This window comes from Melanerpes formicivorus, unplaced genomic scaffold (assembly GCF_026170545.1).
Source record: "Melanerpes formicivorus ecotype bairdi unplaced genomic scaffold, bMelFor1.0.p_v2 SCAF_35, whole genome shotgun sequence".
In the NCBI taxonomy this organism is placed as follows: Eukaryota; Metazoa; Chordata; class Aves; order Piciformes; family Picidae; genus Melanerpes; species Melanerpes formicivorus.
Genome location: NW_027142387.1, coordinates 5,392,562 through 5,414,069, shown reverse-complemented (window position 1 = coordinate 5,414,069; position 21,508 = coordinate 5,392,562). Strand labels below are relative to the sequence as shown.

At 51.2% G+C, this 21,508-nt stretch overlaps 1 protein-coding gene across 4 annotated transcripts in view; it reads left to right on the top strand.

Annotated features, from left to right (window-relative positions):
• FAM171A1 (family with sequence similarity 171 member A1) overlaps positions 1–10,691 on the top strand; it is an 86,043-nt gene extending 75,352 nt beyond the window's left edge. For 3 of the 4 annotated variants that reach the window (XM_068156967.1, XM_068156968.1, XM_068156970.1), the window contains 3 exons: positions 4,046–4,162; positions 7,158–7,272; positions 7,734–10,691. In XM_068156967.1, the coding sequence (XP_068013068.1) occupies positions 4,046–4,162; positions 7,158–7,272; positions 7,734–9,441 (1,940 nt within the window). In that variant the 3' untranslated portion in view covers positions 9,442–10,691. The remainder of the gene's footprint in view (positions 1–4,045; positions 4,163–7,157; positions 7,273–7,733) is intronic. The other variant, XM_068156969.1, reaches the window with a different exon arrangement.
• Positions 10,692–21,508: the final 10,817 nt, after the last annotated feature.

The following is a 21,508-nucleotide window of genomic DNA, read 5'->3' as shown; positions in this document are numbered from 1 at the left end:
TCAGTAATCTGAATTTTTAACCCCCTGGGGGCATGGGATGAGGAGAGGAATTTCTCCAGTGTTCAGGAAGGAGTTTTTTGCCATTTCCAGTCTCAGTGGTTTTTAGCTTTTTAGGAAATGAAGAGAAGCAAACCCAAAGCCCCAGCCTGCTGTAGCAGAACTCTCTGTGCTGCCACAGATTAGAGGTGATTTTCAGTTGGAAGAAGTAGTCTGCTAAGCAGCTTTAGGTGGTGGGATGAAAAGCTAGGATTTGTGTATGTCAGCTTTAGAATGCTGACATAGATGCTTTAGAAAGTGATTGTCACCAGTTTGCCCTTGATGAACCCTCCATAACAGCATTGCCCACTCTGGTGTCTGAATCATTTACTTCAGTGTGCTTTGAACACCCTTTGCTGTCCCACCCTCTCTGATCCCAACCTGCCTCATTCCTTCTGACACCCAGATCTGTATTTCACTCTTTGCAGCAGAGATCCCTGCTGCAGGAGCAGCCCTGCTCCTGAAGGCATGTTTGTTGGAAACATCTCCCCTGTTAAACAGGCAGGTTAAAAGAACCTTTCTTTCCTCCCAAAACTCTTTTGTCTGAGGAAGGTGAATGACAAGAAATTGATACAAGGGGACTGTGCTCCATTTGCTCTGGCTAATTAAATCCTCTCACTTGTCAGACCTGTTGGATGGAAACAATTCATGCTGCAAGCAGCACCACGCGGGTCCTTGTGGCCCAGCAGGCCAATGGTATCCTAAGGAGAATGAAGAAGAGTGTGGCCAACAGGTCTAGGGAGGTTCTCCTCCCACTCTACTGAGCCCTGCTGAGTTCACACCTGCAATACTGTGTCCAGTTCTGGGCTTCCCAGTTCAAGAGAGACAGGGATCTGCTGGAGAGAGTCCAACAGAGACTATGAGGGTGATGAAGGGACTGAAACATCTCTGCTGTGAAGAAAGAATGAGAGCCCTGGGGCTGTTTTGTCTGGAGAAGAGAAGGCTGGGAGGAGATCTGATCATTGTCTATAGGTATCTCAGCGGTGGGTGTCAGGATGAAGGTGCTAGGCTCCTTTTGTTGGTACCCAGTGATAGGACATGGAGCAATGGACACAAACTGAAAGCCAGGAAATTCCATCTCACCATGAGGAGAAACTTTTTTGGTGTGAGGGTGCTGGAGCCCTGGAGCAGGCTGCCCAGAGAGGTTGTGGAGTTCTCTGGAAAGATTCCAAACACATCTGGATGTGCACCTGTGTGACTTGCCCTAGGTGGTCCTGCCTTGGCAGGGGGTTGGGCTCAATCTCTGGAGGTCCCTTTCAACCTCCACCATTCTATGATTCTGATTCCTTGCTTGAGGTGGGGTTGGATCATCTTTCTGCCAAGAAACGTGCTAAAAAGCAAGCAGTGTCTCATCAGTGGAAGAGTTTCCTACCCAAAGCTCCCATCTAAAGGTGATTTATGGGAAGAAGCCACCGTGGCTGCCATGGATTTAAACATCAGCAGTGGTCAGACTTTGAGTGCCCTTAGGGGAGGCTGCTGGCTGCAGCACCCTTCTATGACAGGCACTTACCAGAGGGGTTTTGATGGGTGGCAGGAAGAATACATAACCCAAGGAAGCAGAAGTCACTGCAGCAGCAGTGATCTAGAAAGCTTTGAAAGGCTTGGAGACAAGCTCAACCTGAAGTGAGCAGTGCTGGGGTGGCAGCATGCACACAGGAGGGAGCTTGGCTCCTTTCTTCTTGCCTTTCAGAGCAGCCACATGGGTGTCTCTAGAGCAGATGGCCTGGGGTGACAATTCTGCCTCTGCAGGGCCAGGGGAGGGTTGCCATTTCCTGAAGCTGGAGCAGCTCAGGCTGGGCAGCAGGCTTGGTGACACAGGTGGAAGCCAGAGGCACATGGATCTCTGGATGTCACTACAGATTCATTTAAACCCCTGGTTCTGCAGGAAAATGGACTAAGCAAGCTGCTCTGAGGTGGCTTTTCTGCAGCTTCCCATCTGGGAGCTCTCCTTGCTGAGAGGGCCATTTAAAAATCTGATTTAGGTGTAAACCAGATTCCATCACAAAAAGGTGTTTGAGTGCAGAATGGGTGTTGAGAGGGAGATGTAATGTGCAAGCCCTTTGCTGTTGAATTTCCTCATGATACCTCCCTCTTGCCCTGGCAACTCCTAAAAGCTGCCAGAGATAAGGAAGCATCTTCACCAGAATCAAAACTACTGCAGAGTGCTCAGATGCTTTTCTCTGGCAGAAGTTACTTCTGCTCTGCTGGAATTTCAGCTCAGCTCTGCTGTTTGGGTGGCTTTGCAGCCAGATGGGGCTCAGCTTTCTTTATCTGGCTGGGGTTTGGTTTGAATTCCTTTCAAGGGTCTCATCTTTGTATTCTGGATGGTGCTAATGATGGTAGTTCTCTTACCTTGCCCCCAAGTAGTGCTGGGTGGCTGCTTTATGAGGTTCTTAAGAAGACATTTGTTGGATTCTGGTCAGGGGTTGGCACAGGCTGCCCAGGGAGGTGGTGGAGTCCCCATCCCTGGAGGTGTTCCAGAAACGTGTGGCCATGGCACTTGGGGCCATGGTTTAATGGCCATGGTGGTGTTGGGTGGATGGTTGGACTGGATGATCTCAGAGGGCTTTCCCAACCCAAGCAATTCTATGGTTCTATGACATTTCCCCAAAACTCAGTACCACTGAGTATGATTTGTGGTGAGGAAAGAGTTAAGAAACTTGTTGGTTCTCCCCCTGCCGTTAGTTAGAGCCAGGAGACAGCTCCTGTGAGTTGGGTCCTGGATCAGCATCTTGGCTCCACTGAGCAGTGAGAGAGGAAAAAGAGGAAGAAAATGTAAAGCTGATCTCTAAGTAGGAATGTCTCTATTTATAGAAGCTTTCCATAAAGCACCAGACACTCTTGAAGAATTGATGGCAACCTGGCCCGGCTCATGCAGGGCTTTCAGCCTGTGCTGAACTTGCTGCTTCTGCTCCAAAAGAGGCATTGAGATGTTTGCTTTGGAGCTGCACAATCCCAGCTGATCAGCTGCATTGCAGCTAGTTGCTCTGCTGCCTTCTGCTGGTAGCCCAGCTGCTGCTGGTGGAGCAGAGGGCAGCTGAGCCCTGCTCTCCACAGTTTCTGCTAACTTCTTAATCACTGCATTGTGCAAGGAGAGTGTGCAGAAGGCTTCAGAAGAGCAGGAGGACTGTGCTGGTCAGAGCAGTGTGGTGTGGCTGAGGCAAGCTGGACACCAGTTCCCCCTAGCGAGGGAATCAGAGCATTGTTGGGCTGGAAAAACACTCTGAGATGATCCAACCATCAACCCAGCGCCACCATGGCCATTAAGCCATGCCCAAAGGGCCATGGCCACACATCTCTTGAACACCCCCAGGGATGGGAACTTCACCACTGCCCTGGGCAGCTTCTTTCAGTGCCTGACCAATCTTGCAGTAAAGAAATTTCTCCTGATGTCCAACCTGCAGCTGAATTCCACATGGCTGAGCAGTAACCTTCATGAGCTTGCTTTCTGTGCAGAAAAGACAACATTTGGAGGAGGTTTTCTTTCTTCAGCCTTCTGGAAGCTGACAGCCAGAGATGATGGAAAGGTGGTGTGTGGAAGCCATGCATGGTCTGGGAGATGTGATGTCTCTTCAAACACAGTTTTGAAGTGGGCTGTCTGTCCAGTTCAGGAAGATTCTTTAACCAAAAATGGGAATCTAAGATGCCAAGAATTTATTGTCACTTTTCCCCCCCCCAGAGTTACTGGTATTATTTAATGGTAACTGAGGCTTGTGTGTGTACAAAGCTGCTGAGAAGGCTGCAATGCCCACAGTGTGAAATACCTTGAGCAACCAAGTCTAGTTGAGAGGTGTCCCTGCCCATGGCAGGGGGAGTGGAGGAGATGATCTCTGAGGTCCCTTCCAACCTAAGCCACTCTGTGCCAAAAAGGCAGGGCCTTTGCCTCCCAGGTGTTCACACAGCCCCTGCAGCACATCCACAGCTCCTGTTGCTCCCTGCTTTCCCCCTGCTCAGCAGAGGGAGGTGTGAGCACATCTGTAACACCTCCCTGCACCCTTCACATCCACAGGGACATGGCTGAAGAGTAGTCTGGGCCTGGTACAGCAAGAAGGGGACCAGCTAACGTGGACTTACATCGCACCTCAGCTGGGCTACTGGGTTGCAGCCATGTCTCCTGCCATCCCAGGTAAGATGGGATTGAGTTCTGCTGCCAGCCACAGCACTGAGGAGTTGGTTACTCACAGCTAACATTTGTGTTTTCCAGAATGACCTCACCTGAGATGCCACAGCTTGGTCAGTAATGGACCAGTAGAAAGCAGAAATCTGAGAGTAAAGGGCTAAAATCTTCTGGGGTTTGGGGGGGGGCAAGCCTGGTGCTCAAACTTGGACTCACCACTGCCTGGCAGAGCCACTGCTAGAAAATTAGAGGGACTCTAGCATCAGTTGGTGTTCCAGCAGGGAGAGAAGAACTTTGGTTGTTTGGAAGGTGCAAGGCCCATCTTCAAAGTTCATGAGCTACTTGTGAAGGGCTTTAAACTGAAAGAGGGGAGATTTAGACTGAAATTATTTCCAGTGAGAGTGGTAAGACATCAGAACAGGTTACCCAGGGGCATTGTGGATGCCCCCTCCCTTAAGGTGTTCAAGGTCAGGTTGGATGAGGCCTTGAGCAACCTGGTCTTGTGGGAGGTGTCCCTGCCCATGGCAGGGGGGTTGGAACTGGATGATCTTAAAGGTCCCTTCCAACTCAAGCCTTTCTAGGATTCCATGTTACAAAGTTTCTGTACTGGAGGTCCCAAAGAAATTGCTCCACCTAAAACCAACATCAGCCTGGCTTAGCTGTTGCTGATTGATTGGCTTTTTTCCCTTTTACACTGAAGATTTTGCCCTGACAGCCTTTGCATCACCTTGGTGACTGCTTCATCCACACTGCACATTACCCAGCCCCAGAGTTCTAGGAAGTCTGTTAGCAGAGTGGCATCAGTGGTGAGCTGCCTGGTCACCACCTGCAAGCCTCCTGGCACAGCTGTAGGCAGTCCCTTTGAAAATCCTGTGTTCTGCTGGGCCTGTGCAGGTTCATTCATGTTGCAGGTTGCTCTTCCTCTGTTCATGGCTGCTCTCTGTTCTTCATCCACCAGCAGTCAGAGACACCTCTGTCTGTGGAAGAGCCAGTCAGCCAAAACCTCCTCCTCTCTCAGAGTTTCTTTATCAGAGCAGATGCAACCATTCTGGCCTTGGCTGTACAAGCTCAGCTATGGCTAAGCAACAGGAAGAGTCTTTCTAAAGTCTGCTTGTAGATGCCATCAAGCTGCTTCATGATAGTATCATAGTATCAGTCAGGGTTGGAGGGGACCACAAGGATCATCTAGTTCCAACCCCCCTGCCATGGGCAGGGACACCCCACACTAGATCAGCCTGGCCAGAGCCTCATCCAGCCTGCTCTTAAACACCTTCAGGGACGGGGCCCCAACCACCTCCCTGGACAACCCATTCCAGGGCTTCACCACTCTCATGGTAAAGAACCTCCTCCTCACATCCAGCCTGAATCTCCCCACCTCCAGCTTCATTCCATTCCCCCTAGTCCTATCACTACCTGAGATCCTGAGAAGTCCCTCCCCAGCCTTCCTGTAGGCCCCCTTCAGATACTGGAAGGCCACAATGAGGTCACCTCAGAGCCTTCTCTTCTGCAGACTGAACAGCCCCAACTCCTTCAGTCTGTCCTCGTAGGAGAGGAGCTCCAGCCCTCTGATCATCCTTGTGGCCCTTCTCTGGACACCTTCCAGCACCTCCAGATCCCTCTTGTAATAGGGGCAAGGTTTTTACCTAAGGGTCTCTCAGATGGGATGTTCAGCTGTTGAATGGCCTTTAGAGGCAGAGCTGAATCCTACTGAACTTAGGGGACTTCTACAGAACAGTTGTCTGTCAAGGAAAAACAACTTCTCTGAGGCAAACCAGTCCCGGCTCAGCTGGGAGGAAGTCACACTGGTTGTGAAATTGTGCCTGGGGCTCCAGGGTTGGAAGCCTGTGACTCCAAAAGGAGAAGGCTAATTTGTCCCTGCACTAACCCGTGTGGTACAATTTCCACTTGTGTTTTCCTTGCCCTCCTTCTTGGGTTCCTAACCCTTTGTTGCTCTGGGAATACCATTTCCATTAAAAACTCCAGTGACTGATTTCTTCTTTTTGCTGCCTGTCCTTTAGCAACAGGACTCATCAGTGATGCCAAGGTGGTGGCAGGACAGAGTGTCTCAGTATTCAGATTTCCCAAAGGCAGTAGGCTTGATGTGATTTTTAATGAGATTGATGTTGTCTTCTTGCTGCTTTTATCTCCTCATTGAATCCATACCTGAAAAAATGGACAAGAATGAGCTCTGTGCTCCTAGCAGTGGCTCTGCAGACCACTCCAGATCCAGAGATGGGCTTTGACAGACCTCATGACCATCACATTGGCCAAGTTTGCTGTCACAGCACATGCATCTCACTCTGTCAACTGGTGCTGTACCTTCTCACCTGCAGGTGGACATTTTGGCCTTCATTGCAAAATCCTGATGAGGACATTGCAAGCCAGCAGGGTTACTCCTGCAGAGTTGTGAGCAGATGCTGCCCACGTGTGCTGTCCTCTGTGTGTTGGAACATGTACTGAGCACTAATGGAGTGACAAGGCTGTGTCACTGATGGCCTCGGTTTTAAAGCTTCTGGAGACCTGCTTGGCTTGGCTTGATGCAGACTGCAGAGCACCAGCAAGTCTTGCAATGAACCCTGTGCTGCAGTGTGTGGTGCACAGCACCACGAATGTCTGTCAGGAGGAGTTTGCCATGGTGCTGCCCCATGCATTGCGGTGCTGGAGATGCTGTGCTGGCTTTCCCGTCTCCAGTGGTGAGAGCCTGGGTGCACTGTCAGCAGCAGGAGCTGGAAGGCAGTGTTCACTGATGCATGCTTCCAGTGAAGCTCACTGCTTTTCCACAGTGATTCATTTGGACTTGCACTCATGAGAACCAGCATCTGCTTCCTCCACAGCTTGCTCCCTTCTCCAGGTGTGTTCTGCTCAGTAGGCACCAGGGCTGTGAGGGCCACTTTGTTCACTTGGTACCTTGTAGATGAGGGCAGATGTCCCTCTCTTTGTGAGTGTTGTTCCTTGCTCTGTTTCCAAGTTGTTGCAGGTCTGAGTTCCCTTTTCTGCTTTCCAGGTCCCGTTGTGACTCACGACATTAGCAGCTACCACACCATGTTTCTGCTGGCCATTCTGGGAGGGATGGCTCTCATTCTTCTGGTCTTGCTCTGTCTGCTTCTGTATTACTGCAGGTAAGATTTAGTGGGGAGACACTGGAACAAGTTAAACAGGGAGGCTGTGGATGCCCACTCCCTGGAGGTGTTCAAGGCCAAGTTGGATGAAGCCTTGAGCAAGCTGGGTTAGTGGAAGATGTCGCTCCCCATGTCAGGGGGTTGGAACTGTATGATCTTGAAGATCTCTTCCAACCCATTCTGTGAGTTAGGGATAAGTGTTTATTCATGGGTGGGTTTGTGTTTGCTTTCCCCAGACATTTGCTCCAGTTTGCAGTTGGTGCTTCAGATACTTCCCCACTGACATGAGGTCTTCTTTCATTCTATCTTTGCTGCTGGGATAAGCTTTTAGTTGTTGGGTTATGGAGTAAGAGTTCAAATCCCCCAGTCACTGCTTAAACGTCTCCCAGCAACACACCCCTTGCTGCTCTTGCTCCTGCCCATCACCACTGTGTAACTTCTTCTGTTGCTCCCTTTTCTAGAAGAAAATGCTTAAGACCACGTCAGCACCATAAGAAGCTGCAGCTCTCCACAGCCCTGGACACATCCAAGAAGGACCAGGCCACCTCCATGTCCCACATCAACCTGATCTTCTCGCGCCGCGAGTCGGAGTTCCCCGGCGGGTTGTCGGTGGCTAGCAACGGCCACGCCGACAGCTCGGGGGCCAAGGAGCTGCTGGGTGCTGTCCACATGGAGATGGCGTCACCCGGCGGGGAGGCGGACATGCACACGCCCATGCTCAAACACTCCTTCAGCACCTCCCAGGAGTTCAGCTCCCGAGAGGAGCTGCTGTCCGACAAGGAGAAGGACAAGAGCAGGATGTCCCTGGAGGAGCTGACGCCCCGCGGGTCGCTGCGGAAGGACTACCACCAGTCGGCAGACAGCTTCCCTCTCCAGATGAGGAAATCCACCGAGGCGGCCGAGGGCTACGAGTCCCCTGGCAAAGAGGAGTACCGGAGAAGTTACAACGCGATGCTGTCCCAGCCCTTGTTTGAGAAGCAGGAGAGGGAGATCCAGGTGTCGATGAACCACATTGCCACGGGCAGCAAGTACAACGTGCAGGAGCAGATGTACCCCCCGCCCGCGGCCCCTGAGAAGGAGCTGCTGGACTGCAGGCCTGCTGACTGCTTGATGTCTCGCTCGGTGGATCACCTGGAAAGGCCGACCTCCTTCCCTCGGCCGGGCCAGCTGATCTGCTGCAATTCCGTTGACCAGGTCAACGACAGCATTTACAGGAAGGTGTTGCCTGCCTTGGTCATCCCGGGCCACTACGTGAAGCTGCCGGGAGAGCACCCTTTTGTTAGCCAGCCCCTGGTCGTGCCGGCTGACCAGCAGATTGACATAGAAAGACTTCAGGCTGAGCTTCCCAACTCTCACGCCCGGCTTTTCGCGCACCCCCCCCAGCAGCTGCAGCCCCAACAGTTGGCGTCCCAAGCAATATCTCAGCAGCACCTGCAGGACGCGGGTGCGGCCGAGTGGAGCCAGCAGAACGCTTCCATGTCGGAGTCCATCTCCATCCCTGCCTCTCTTAACGACGCGTCCCTGGCTCAGATGAACAGCGAGGTGCAGCTCCTGACGGAGAAGGCTCTGATGGAGCTGGGAGGAGGGAAGCCGCTGCCCCATCCCCGGGCGTGGTTCGTGTCTCTCGACGGGCGCTCGAACGCTCACGTCAGACATTCCTACATCGACCTCCAAAGAGCCGGCAGGAACGGGAGCAACGACGCCAGCTTGGACTCCGGCGTGGACATGAACGAGCCCAAGTGCGGCCGGAAGGGGAGAGGAGATCAGCTGCCCGTGGGCCCGGGCCAGGCGGCGGCGGCGGCAGCGGCGGAGCTGCAGCAGCGGGAGCGGCAGGGCGCCGCCTACACGCAGCTGGTGTACCTGGATGACACCGAGCAGAGCGGCAGCGAGTGCGGCACCGCCGGCTGCAGCCCCGAGGACAATGCCCTGCGCTGCCTGCTGGAGGGCGGCGGCGGCAAGAGGAGCGGCGTGCAGCTGCCCAGCCTCCAGGAGGAGAGCAGAACTGTGGATACCAAACCAGAGCCATTAACTAGTCCCGAACGCGGAACCTCCGTTCAAGACGAGGAGGAGGAGGATGAGGAGGATGAGGAAGATGACCAAGGTGAAGATAAGAAGAGCCCTTGGCAGAAACGAGAGGAGAGGCCGCTAATGACTTTCAATCTGAAGTGAGCGGTTGTGAAAATCCACCCTTCAGTGGAGTATCAAATTGCCAAATATTCTTTCTGTGGAAGTGCTTGAGTTTTATTGCTTATTTTTAATGATTTTGGGGTTTTTATGTTTGGTTTTGGTTCGGTTGTTGTCGTTGTGGAGAGAAAAGAGCAAACAAACTGTGGTGAGCAAGGAGCAACGTTTGAGAGAACTTCAGTGCATTACTGTGTAAATGTTAGAGAAGAATTAAAATCATTCCTCTTGACCCCACGGCTGCCCCCAGGCAGCCAGCTGAGCAAAGAGTGTGATTGTGATTCCATATACTTGATCTTGGTCATCCAGGACCTTCTTTTGGTTGCTTTATGACCTCAATCTCCTGATGAATTAGGGAGCTGGTGAAGCTTTTGGGTTTGTTTGGTTTTGTTTTGTAGGCCACTTTTTCTGTTGATAATGCTACTGGAAAAGTACCTGAGAAAACCACATGCCTGTCCCAGATTATGGGATCCCAGAATGGGTTGGGTTGGAAGGGACCTCCGAAGGTCGTGCAGTCCAGCCCCGCTCTCTCAGGTTGCTTGTGCATTATCTGGAGCAAAGGCTATGCATTGCTGCTTTATTTTTTTAGGAAGATTTTGCTTCTGTTATGCTTTTTTCTTTTTTATTCCTTTCCTCCATTTTACAAGTTGGTTGTGAACATTTTCTGTCCTTTGATTCTAAACTACTCAGCAATTTCTTTTCGTGTGAAGCTGCAGGAAACTTGCGTAGCATTCCCTTAGCATTGAAGCCTTTTGATGAAACCAAACTGAACTTTGTCTCCACTTCAAAGATTTCCTCCAATTCTGGTCCCCTTTACTCAAAGTGCCTTTTTTACAGTGAAAATGAACAGTCCCTCCTTTTGCTAACCCGTTTTCATTGGGATTTTATAAACTCCTGAACTTCTCTACCTTCTTCTTCTTTTTTTTTTGGTCCTTTTTCTTTTGAAAGCTGCATGCCAAGAGTCCCATTTTGTGCTGAGCATTCCTCATTTCAGTGTATTCCGTAGCTATCCTGTACGTGGTGGAATTCTGTTTAGCCAGGATTAGACTTTAGGAGAGACATTTTAAAGGGCCCAGAGTAGCCAAGAAGATAGTTTTCATTGACTGTATATATTGCTAGTTTCCTCTGGAATCAGGAGCTGACCATGCTCATATAAAATGGACTACAGGCCGAGCAAGTGGACTTGAATGTGTCTAGGGGAAAAAAAATTGGGAAAGAAAAAGAGAGAGAGAGAGAGAGAGAGAGATAAAAAAAGGATTAACCCCCCCCCCCCCCCCCCCCAAAACCCTGTGCTATCCAAAAGTGCCAGAATGACTCTTCTGTGCTTTCTCCATACAGAGCTGCTTGGTTATCCAAAAATTATAACTAAAAATAAACTGGAAAAAAAAACCAAAAAAAAAGAGCATTGTGGGGTTGTTGACTCTGGTTGGTGATGATCACAATTGTTTGGTGGTGTTTCAGCAGCAGAACGCCTTGGGTTCGCTTCTGCTCCGCGTGTTTCTGCTGGCGGCACTCACTGACACATTGGCCTGCAGGTCTCATCAGCTACATTTGAGTCTCTGAGGCCGGGCTGGGAGAGTTGGGGCTGTCCAGCCTGCAGAAGAGAAGTCTCCAGGGAGACCTTAGGGCTGCATTTCAATATCTGAAGGGGACCTAGAGGAAGGCTGGGGAGGGGCTGTTCAGAAGGGCCTGTGGGGATAGGATGAGGAGCAATGGTTTGAAAGTGGAGCAGGGTAGATTTAGGTTGGACATCAGGAGGAAGTTCTGCACAATGAGGGTGGGGAGAGACTGGAACAGATTGCCCAGGGATGTGGTTGAGGCCCCATCCCTGGAGACATTCAAGTCCAGGCTTGATGTGGCCCTGGGCAGCCTGATCTATTTGGAGGTGTCCCTGCTTGAATGCAGGGGGGTGGGACAAGATGGCCTTTGGGGGCCCTTTCTAACCCAGAGCAATCTGTGGACTTTACTCAACATTGGAATTTAGGCCCCTTTTCAGAAGGGCATCCTCCGTGTCTTGATGAACGTGTCACTAATTATCACTGGAGACTTTGGAAAGGAATCCCTGGTGCCACCAAAACGCTCTGTGGGGCCAGCTGTCCTGTGGGACCTGTCTTCTGAGATGTCTGTGGGTCCTTGGGCTCACTGCACACTTCCCACTTGATGAAGTGTGTCCATCCAAAGGAGGCGAAGTGGTTGAGCCCCACTCCTGTGGGATCCTCGGTACCCTCTCAGTTTAGCATGTCCCATTCAGCGCGTTGTGTGCATCGTTAGCAGCAGTTGTGCTTCAGGAAGCCAGTGGTTGCGTGGTGTCCCAAGTGAGCAGAGAAGGTGGGAGGTTGCCCCTGTTGGTGGTCAGCACTAAGCTCTGGCTCACTGTACTTATCAGCAGATGCCAAGAGTGATTTAGGAGGCCACAGTTGTAATTTCTTACTGAGTAGCTTACCTGGGGTTCTGGGCTTTTGTCCATTCCCAGTTCCCAGGCCAGTGCCCCTCTCTTCCCCAAGGCCACATCACCTCAGGTTTGCTTTGATCCATGTTTGGAAGTGGCACATGGGGAGAAAGAAAAGTAAAATCTTGTGAGCGTGCTGGAGCCCTGGGGCAGGCTGCCTAGGGCGGGTGTGCAGGCTCCTCTGGAGTCTTTCAAAACTCACCTGGACATGTTCCAGCGTGACCTGCTCTGGCAGGGGGGTTGGACTCGAGGATCTCTCGAGGTCCCTTCCAACTCCTCCCATTCTGTGATGTGTGGAGTGCACTGCCTGTTGAAATCCCCCCTGAGCAGTAAGTTGCCTCTGACTCATTGCATCTCCTCCAGCTCCTGTCCTCTTCTCTTTGGGAGTCTTGCTGAGCTGGCTTTGAGTTGCTCGTTGCCAGTCTCTGCAAGGGCACTGAACAGAAAAGTATATCTGGCAAGGGGGCAGAATTGGTCAGCTGGCAGGCAGTGCTGGCAGCACAGCGTCCCTCACTGATCAGGAATCAGCAAGGAAAGGCCCTGGTTAAAACTCCCACATGCTGCAATTGCTGTGCTCTTTAATTTTCATCTTTCTCTTGTATTAAATCTGTCCTCTATAATTACATTCATCCTCAGGCTCCTCTGCAAAGCTTCCATCATTACTGCCTTGTAAAGTTGCTATTAAATGGCAGTGGTTTGTTGCATTAGCTGTGTTTGCTTTGTGTTGAGAGGACAGAGGCTGATGGTCTGATGGTTTGTGGAGCTAATCCAGCAGATCCCTTTGGACAAACACAAGATGAGTGTTTTGCAGACCTTAAAGTGGCCTTTTAGAAACGCCTGTGCTACCACCAGCCAGAGAACAGTTGGATTTTGCAGGGTGTTTTGTGAGTCCAGAGGAGGCCACAAAGGGGCAGCACCTCTGCTGTGAGGATAGGCTGAGGGAGCTGGGGTGGTTCAGCCTGGAGAAGGCTCCAGAGATACCTTAGAGCTGCCTGCCAGGACCTGAAGGGATCCTACAGGAAGGCTGCAGAGGGACTTTTCCTGAGGGTGTCTAGAGACAGGACAAGGGGGAATGGTTTGAAGCTGAGGCAGAGCAGGGTTAGACTGGAGCTGAGGAAGAAATTCATCAGTAGGAGGGTGGTGAGACTCTGGAATAGGCTGCCCAGGGAGGCTGTGGCTGCCTCCTCCCTGGGGCTGTTGAAGGCCAGGCTGGATGAGGCCTTGAGCAGCTGAGTCTAGTTGAGAGGTGTCCCTGCCCATGGTGGGGAGGTTGGAGGAGATGAGCTCTGAGGTCCCTTCCAACCTGAGCCATTCTAGGATACATGGTTTGTGAAATGCAATTCTCAGTGTCTCCAACACACCCGAGCCACACATGGAATGAAAGTTGAACAGAGCAAAGGTTTTGCATCATTCCTGCCCTTTGGGTCTCTAGCATTTGGGATTCCTAAAGCTGCTGGGTCCTTGCCACCTGGTGGTGGCTGCCTCTCTACACGTTGTGTGTAAAGACCTTCAGCTGTGTATTTCAGCTCCCTGATTCCACCTTCAGCTTTGTGCCAAGCAAACACCAGTGAGACAAACAATGGAGCACTTCAATGACATTTGAGCAAAGCTGCTTTGAGGGGAGGCTGAGGCTGCAGATAAGGGAAGACTTCTTCACCAAAAGGGTTCTCAAACATTGGAACAGGCTGTCCTGGGCAGAGGTGGAGTCATGGTCCCTGGAGGTGTTTAAGCAGCGTGTGGACCTGGCACTTAAGGACATGGTTTAGTGGTGACCTTGCAAGTGCTGGATTGAAGCTTGGAGTGGATGATCTTGAAGGTCTCTTCTAACCAAAGATACTCTGGGACTCTGACGTGTTGGTGAGGGTAAGCCTTCCCAGCCTGTCTTTGTGTGTCTGACATGAGCTCTGCCTTGACTGTCACACCCCCTGACCCTGCATGAGATGACACAAGGGTGAGGGGAGCAGAACACGGTAACCATCTTCCTCCATGTGAGGAGGGCTTTTCTTCTGAGAGCTGGACTGCTCCTGAGTCCCTCAAATCCAGCCAGCTGTGTGTGCACAGGTACTTACAGGCAGGAGTATAAGACAGACGCTGATGCAGATGCTGCTCTCAGCATTCCCACAGCCAGCAGTGCCAAAGGAAAGGTCACTCACCAGGGCTGACTGGAAGAACCAGCCCAGGAGCTCATAAAGGTTTCTATTAATTAACTTAATTGTCCTTGTGGGCATTGCAGGTCAAAGCCGTGCTTGATGCTGTTCCTGCTGTGCCTATTCCTTGGGATGTATTCAGACTTGCCTAGACTTGATGTCTGAACTTTGTGATTTAAATTGAAACTGGTTTAAGCCATTTACAATCATTGCAACATTTGACAGAGGCTTTTCCTTGGCAGAAAGCTGTAAAGTTCTGTTAAAAACACCCCCAGAATTGCCTAGAAAGGGAAGAGTTAGAGCCTGAGTATCTTCATGGACAAGTCCTGAGCGTGTACTCAAGGTGGCTCAAAGCCTATTAGAAGGTTGCTCCTGCTCTGAGCTGGAGCAGAGCTGGTTCTGCTCAGTGCTGACACTGTCCAGCTCAGGCTCTGCTCAGCAAGGCACCTCCTGCAGCTCAGGGCAGGTTGTCACAGCCAGGCACTGCTGCTAGCAGGGTGATCAATGATGGTTTGAGTTACTGCCAAGGGTTTCATGCAGACCAAAGGCACTGCTAAACCCTGTGCCCCGTTTTGGGGTGCAGAAAGGCAGAGGTGGCACCTGCAGGGAGAAGTGGACAGGACAGGCAGCCCTAAACTGACCAACAAGGGATTGCATCCTATGGACATCTTCAGGATCAAGCTGAAGGATCACCAGGGTTTAGCCTCTTTGTCAATGGCTGATGTCCCCAGAGGACTCTGTTCCTTTTGCCCTAGATCCTGATCCAGGAGTTCCTGAATCCAGTTCCCATCCGCTGCTGAGTCCAGCCTGGGACTTCTGCCTCAGCATCGCTGGTGGTGGTGACCAGCTGCCCTCAGGGGTCGGGTTCCATACTGGTTTGTGTCTCTTTGTCTCATTTTGTTGTTGTTTCATTAACATTCCTTTATTCCCCTTCCCTTCCCTTTGGGAAGGGAGAGGGGCTCATGGAAGGCCTGTGTCATTCATCTAGTGCTTAACCCTTGACATTGGCACAGGTTAGTTTGGTGTTGCCACAACAGACCCATGACTGCATCTGGTGTGGAGAGCTGAGGAGACACAGAACCTGGAAAGAGAGGTAGGATGTGGAAAGCTGGGATCCCAGGAAGCTGGGATTTATAGGTGCCCCTTACACCAGTGTGTTCCTGGGGGGCTGACACTGGTGGGAGCAGTGGGCAGAGCTTCAGTGTTTCCGTAACCTGCTTCCCTTCCTTCCAATCTGTTGCCATAAGCAACTGGTGGCTGTTTTGGCCACAGGTAGCAGCAAACCTGGAGTCCCTGCTAAAGCTCTAAGGAGACCTTTGACAATAACCAACCAGCCAATGAATAACTCATCAAATGCTTCAGTTATTCCAACTGATTCCATGATATCCTATTTGCTGGGAAGTGTCTCCTGATTAGGCAGACTCTTTCCCTCTGTTATCCCTCCATTAGCTTTCCTGCTTGCTTCTTTCTCATCTTCATCCAGTAAAAGGCTTTTCTCTCCCCCCTACATCTAGGAAGAGGAGTTTTCCGTGGGTTGAATTCACACCTGCACAGGCTCTTTCCCTGGTAAGTTTAAAATGAACCATTTCTGATGGCTGTTGATGGCCTCTTTAGGCTGCTGTGTGTGGGTTGTGTCTGCATCACTCTGGTGTAGGGAGTTCCCAGACACCCCCAGCTACCATGGCAGGTCTTGGGAGTACAGGTGCCCCTGCACAGCCTCTTTGGGCACATCAGGTGCAGGGCTTCTGGATGTGAGGGGATCTATCAATGTCTATAAACACCTGAGGGGTGGGTGTCAGGATGAAAGGCCAGGCTCTCTTTGGTGGTGTCCTGTGATAGGACAAGGAGCTATGGATACAAACTGGAACCCAGGAGGTTCCACCTCTAGGTTGAGAAGAAACTTGTTTGGTATGAGGGTGCTGGAGCCCTAGAGCAGGCTGCCCAGAGAGGTCGTGGAGTCTCCTCTGGAGACTTTCAAGCCCCACCTGTATGTGTTCCTGTGTGACTTGCCCTGGGTGATCCTGCTCTGGCAGGGGAGTTGGACTTAATGATCTCTGGAAGTCCCATCCAACTCCTACCATTCTGTGATTCTGGTCCACTTACTACTTGTGGTACAAGCAGAAATCACCTGTTGCTGAAATGCACAACTCGATCTTTTTGTGGCCTTTTGACAGTCAGACCTGGAGTGCAAGCTCAGCTGTGCCTCTGAGGAGACAAACTGTGATAGCCATGAGGATATTCCTCACACAGGAGTGCAGAACAGCAGCTGTTGTGCAGGTACCTTCCTCTTAAGCCACCTTCCAGGGAGACCTCCTGGCACGGGGACAGCAGGTGATAGCTTGCTGGGAGAGGTTCATTTTGCCTCTATCATTATGAACTGCAGGAAGAGTCAGGAGCCAGGCTTCCTATCTCAGAATGGGAGAGGTTGGAAGAGACATCTGGAGATCAAGCCCAACCCCCCTGCCAAGGCAGGGTCACCTAGAGCACATCACACAGCAACACATCCAGGTGGGCTTTGAATGTCTCCAGAGATGGAGACTCCACCACCTCTCTGGGCAGCCTGTGTCAGGGCTCTGTCACCATCAAATTGCCGAAGTTCCTCCTCATGTTCAGATGAACTTCTGATGTTCCAGTCTGTGCCCCTTACCCCTTGTCCTGTCCCTGGGCACCACCTCCTGCTACCCACCCTTGAAGTATTGATCAGTATTGATGAGATGCCCGCTCAGGCTGCTCTTCTCCAGACTAACTAGCCCAAATTCCCTCAGCCTTTTCCCAACACAGAGACTTTCCAGGCCCCTCAGTATCCTTGTAGTCATTTACTCCATTTATCTGAATGAGGTGAGGAAAAACTGTGGTGAATGATGGAAAATGGCTCAGCCCCCAGTTTCTGCAGCACTGATTCAGTCTAGCTGGTTAGTCACTGCCATGCTGTTCTTCACTGTCTCCTACACATCATTCCAAGGAGGGGGAAAAATCATTAGCAGTTAGTGGGTTAACTTCACAGCAGGCTCTGGGGGCAGCTGCTCACAACTGGGGTTTGTTACTGAAAACCGCTGGGCATTGTGCCTCTGCTTGGAGTTCTCCTTTCTCTCCCACACACCCCAGCTGAATGAAGGTTTCCTTCTGAAGGTCACTTCAGAGCATGGTGACAGAGCAGACACGTCTCTCCTCTGAACTATAGCCGTGGCTTAGTACTGGGAGGTCACACTTGGCCAGGTGTTCCTGACAGCCTCCATCAGGGCTGCAGGAGCTGGGAGCAGGCAACATGCCTGGAATCTTTTTCCTTCTCCCTGGATTCACTTGTGGAAGAACAGCAACACCTTACCCTCACCATGCTCAGGAGAATGGAATGGAATGGAATGGAATGGAATGGAATGGAATGGAATGGAATGGAATAGAATAGAATAGAATAGACCGGAAAAGACCTTTGAGATCATCAAGTCCAACCTACCATCCAACACCATCTAATCAACTAAACCATGGCACCAAGTGCCTCATCCAGTCTCTTCCTAAACACCTCCAGTGATGGTGACTCCACCACCTCCCTGGGCAGCCCATTCCAATGGCCAATAACTCTTCTGTGAAGAACTTCTTCCTAACATCCAACCTAAACCTCCCCTGGTGCAGCTTGAGACTGTGTCCTCTTGTTCTGGTGCTGATTGCCTAGGAGAAGAGACCAACCCCCACCTGGCTACAACCTCCCTTCAGGTAATTGTAGAGCAATAAGGTCTCCCCTGAGTCTCCTCTTCTCCAGGCTAAGCAACCCCAGCTCCCTCAGCCTCTCCTCATAGGGCTTGTGTTCCAAACCCCTCCCCAGCTTAGTTGCCCTTCTCTGGACTCGCTCCAGCAAGTCAACATCTTTCCTAAACTGAGGGGCCCAGAACTGGACACAGTACTCAAGGTGTGCCCTAACCAGTGCTGAGTACAGGGGCAGAATGACCTCCCTGCTCCTGCTGGCCACACTGTTCTTGATGCAGGCCAGGATGCCATTGGCCTTTTTGGCCACCTGGGCACACTGCAGGCTCATGTTCAGCTTACTATCGACCAGTACCCCCAAGTGCCTTTCTGCCTGGCTGCTCTCCAGCCACTCTGACCCCAGCCTGTAGCACTGCATGGGGTTGTTGTGGCCAAAGTGTACAACCCAGCACTTGGATGTGTTAAATCTCATGCCCTTGGACTCTGCCCATCTGTCCAGCCTGGCAAGGTCCCTCTGCAGAGCTCTCCTGCCCTCTAACAGATCAACTCCTGCCCCCAGCTTGGTGTCAGCTGCAAACTTACTGATGATGGACTCAATCCCCTCATCCAGATCATCAATAAGGATATTGAACAGGATGGGGCCCAGCACTGATCCTTGGGGGACATCACCAGTGCCTGGCTGCCAGCTGGATGTGGCACCATTCACCACCACTCTCTGGGCTCAGCCCTCCAGCCAGTTCCTAACCCAGCACAGAGTGCTGCTGTCCAAGCCATGAGCTGACAGCTTCTCCAGGAGTTTGCTGTGGGGGACGGTGTCAAAGGCCTTGCTGAAGTCCAGGTAGACCACATCCACAGGCCTCCCCACATCCCCCAGGCAGTCACCTGACCATAGAAGGAGATCAGGTTGGTCAGGCAGGACCTGCCCTTCCTGAATCCATGCTGGCTGAGCCTGATCCCTTGGCCATCCTGTAAGTGCTGTGTGATTGCACTCAAGATGACCTGTTCCATAGTCTTGCCTGGCACTGAGGTCAGGCTGACAGGTCTGGAATTCCCTGGCTCATCCAACCAGCCCTTCTTGTAGATGGGCATCACGTTGGCAGCTTCCAGTCATCTGGGACCTCTCCAGTGAGCCAGGACTGCTGAAAAATGGAGAGCAGCTTGCCCAGCTCATTTGCCAGATCTTTCAGCACCCTAGGATGGATCCCATCCAGTCCCATGGACTTGTAGGGATCCAAGTGGCTAAGGAGGTCTCTAAGTACTTCCTCCTGGATCACAGGGGAACTATACTGTTCCCTGCCTCCATCTGCCAGCTCAGGAGGCAAGTTGTCTGGAAGACAACCTATCCTGCTACTAAAAATTGAGGCAAAGAAGGTGTTAAGTACTTCTGCCTTTTCCTCATCTTTAGTTACAATATTCCCCTTCATGTTCACTAAGGAGTGGAGGTTGTCCTTGCCTCTCCTCTTGCCATTAATATATTTGTAGAAGGAATTTTTGTTGTCCTTCACAGCAGAGGCCAGTCTAAGCTCTAAATGGGCTTTTGTCTCTCTAATTCTCTTCCTGCATGACCTAGCAACATCCTTAAACATTCCATGGGTTGCCTCACCTTTCTTCCAAAGATGATACACCCTCTTTTTTACTCTTAATTCCTTTAGAAGTTCACTGCCCATCCAGGCTGGCTGTCTGCCTCAGCGGCTCATCTTCCAGCACATTGGCACAGCCTGTTCCCATGCCTTCAATATTTCTTTCTTGAAGTAGCTCCAGACCTCCTGGACCCCTTTGTTCTTAAGGGCTGTTTCCCAAGGTACCTTCTGAGTTAGTTCCTTAAGTAACTTGAAGTCCATCCTCCGGAAGCCCAGAGTGGAGGTTTTGCTGCTGCCCCTCTTAACTTGACTGCAAATTGAAAACTCAATTATTTCACGGTCACTGGACCCCAGACAGCCTCCAACCACCACATCTCCCACCAGCCCTTCTCTGCTTGTAAAAAGAAGGTCAAGTAAAGCCTTACCCCTGGTAGGCTCACACAGCAATGGGCTAAGAAGCTAGCCTCCATACACTCTAAGAACCTTCTAGACTGCCTCCTCTCTGCTGTGTCAAGTTCCCAGCAAATACCAGGCAGGTTAAAGTTGCCCATAAGAACAAGGTCTGGTGATCTTGTGACAGCCTCTAGCTGCCTATAAAATAACTGATCAACCTCTTCATCCTGGTTGGGTTGTCTGTAACAGACTCCAACTAGGATGTCAGCCTTGTTGGCCTTCCCTCTAATTCTCACCCACAGGCACTCAACTTGATCATCCTTGATCTCTAGTCCTGTGGCATCTAGTGCCTCCCTGATGTACAGGGCCACCCCTCCACCCCTTCTTCCTTGCCTGTCTCTCCTGAAGAGCCTGTAGCCATCAATTACAGTGCTCCAGTCATGTGAGTCGTCCCACCACGTCTCTGTGATGGCAACTACATCATAACTTTCCTGCTGTAACATGGCTTCTAGCTCCTCTTGTTTGTTACCCATACTTCATGCATTAGTGTACATGCACTTCAGCTGTGCTGCTGGTTTCACCCCTGACTTCATCTTACCATCCTCAGACTCCTGTCTGGCAGGACTGGTTTCAGTCCCTTCCCCCTTCAAATCTAGTTTAAAGCCCTGTCAATGAGTCCTGCCAACTCCCTTCCTAGAACCCTTTTCCTTCTGTGGGATAGGCTGTTCTCATGTGCTAGGATTTTTCTCCCCCTCAGAGATGGATGTACTCCATCTGTTGCTAGCTGACCTGGTGCCATAGAAAGTTCCCCAAGATCAAAAACCCCAAAATTCTGTTGGTGGCAGCAGCCTCTGTGCCACTTGTTAATGACACCTGCTGTCCTGTTCCTTTCAGTATTCCTTCCTGCAACTAAAGGTATTGATTTTGAAAAAATTACCTGTGCCCCGACCCCTCAGCCAGTTTTCTCAGAGCCTTGAAGTCCTTTTCGATTGCCTTTGGACCTCTGGTTTCAACCTCATAGCTCCCCACCTGCATAACTATCAAGGGATAGTAAGCAGAGGACTGTACCAGACTAGACAGCCTTCTGGTAACATCTCTGACCCGGGCCACAGGGAGGCAGCAGACTTCCCTGTGGGAAGGATCCAGCATACACATGGGGCCCTCTGTTCCCCTCAGGAGGGAATCACCAATAACAATTATCCTCCTCTCTTTTTTAAGGGAACAAGTCCTGATGCGGGGGGCAGGCTGTTTTGCTTTAGGCAACACCTCAGAGGGATTATCTTCTGTCTTCTCATTCACCTCACCCTCAACTTCCAGTGCCCCACATTTGTTTTGCAAGGGCAGCTGGGAAGGTGAGGAGAGCCGTGAGGGTTTTACTTTGCCTCTCCTACCAGGGACCTGCATCCATTTCCTGCTGCATCTTGGGTCTCTCTGCTAGGGGAGCCTGCACAGTAACTGCTGTTGGTAGAGACATGCATGCTGTGCCCTGGCTTAATAGATTGGACCATGCTGGTTGGTTATTTTCTAGCCTGAGTAGGTGCTCTTGAATCCTGTAGTCACTACAGCTAATATTTCAAAACTCTCAAGACAGCAAATATCTATCAGGTGCTGCAAGTCCAGCATAGCTTAGGGAAGCGAGCACACCCCTGGACAGGGCACTGGTGAGGCCACAGCAGCAGTTTCTGGGCCCATCACTACACAAAGGACAGTGAGGGGCTGGAACAGGTCCAGGGAAGTGTCTGGATAAACAGGGCTGGGGAGGAGCAGCTGAGGGACCTGGGGATGTTCAG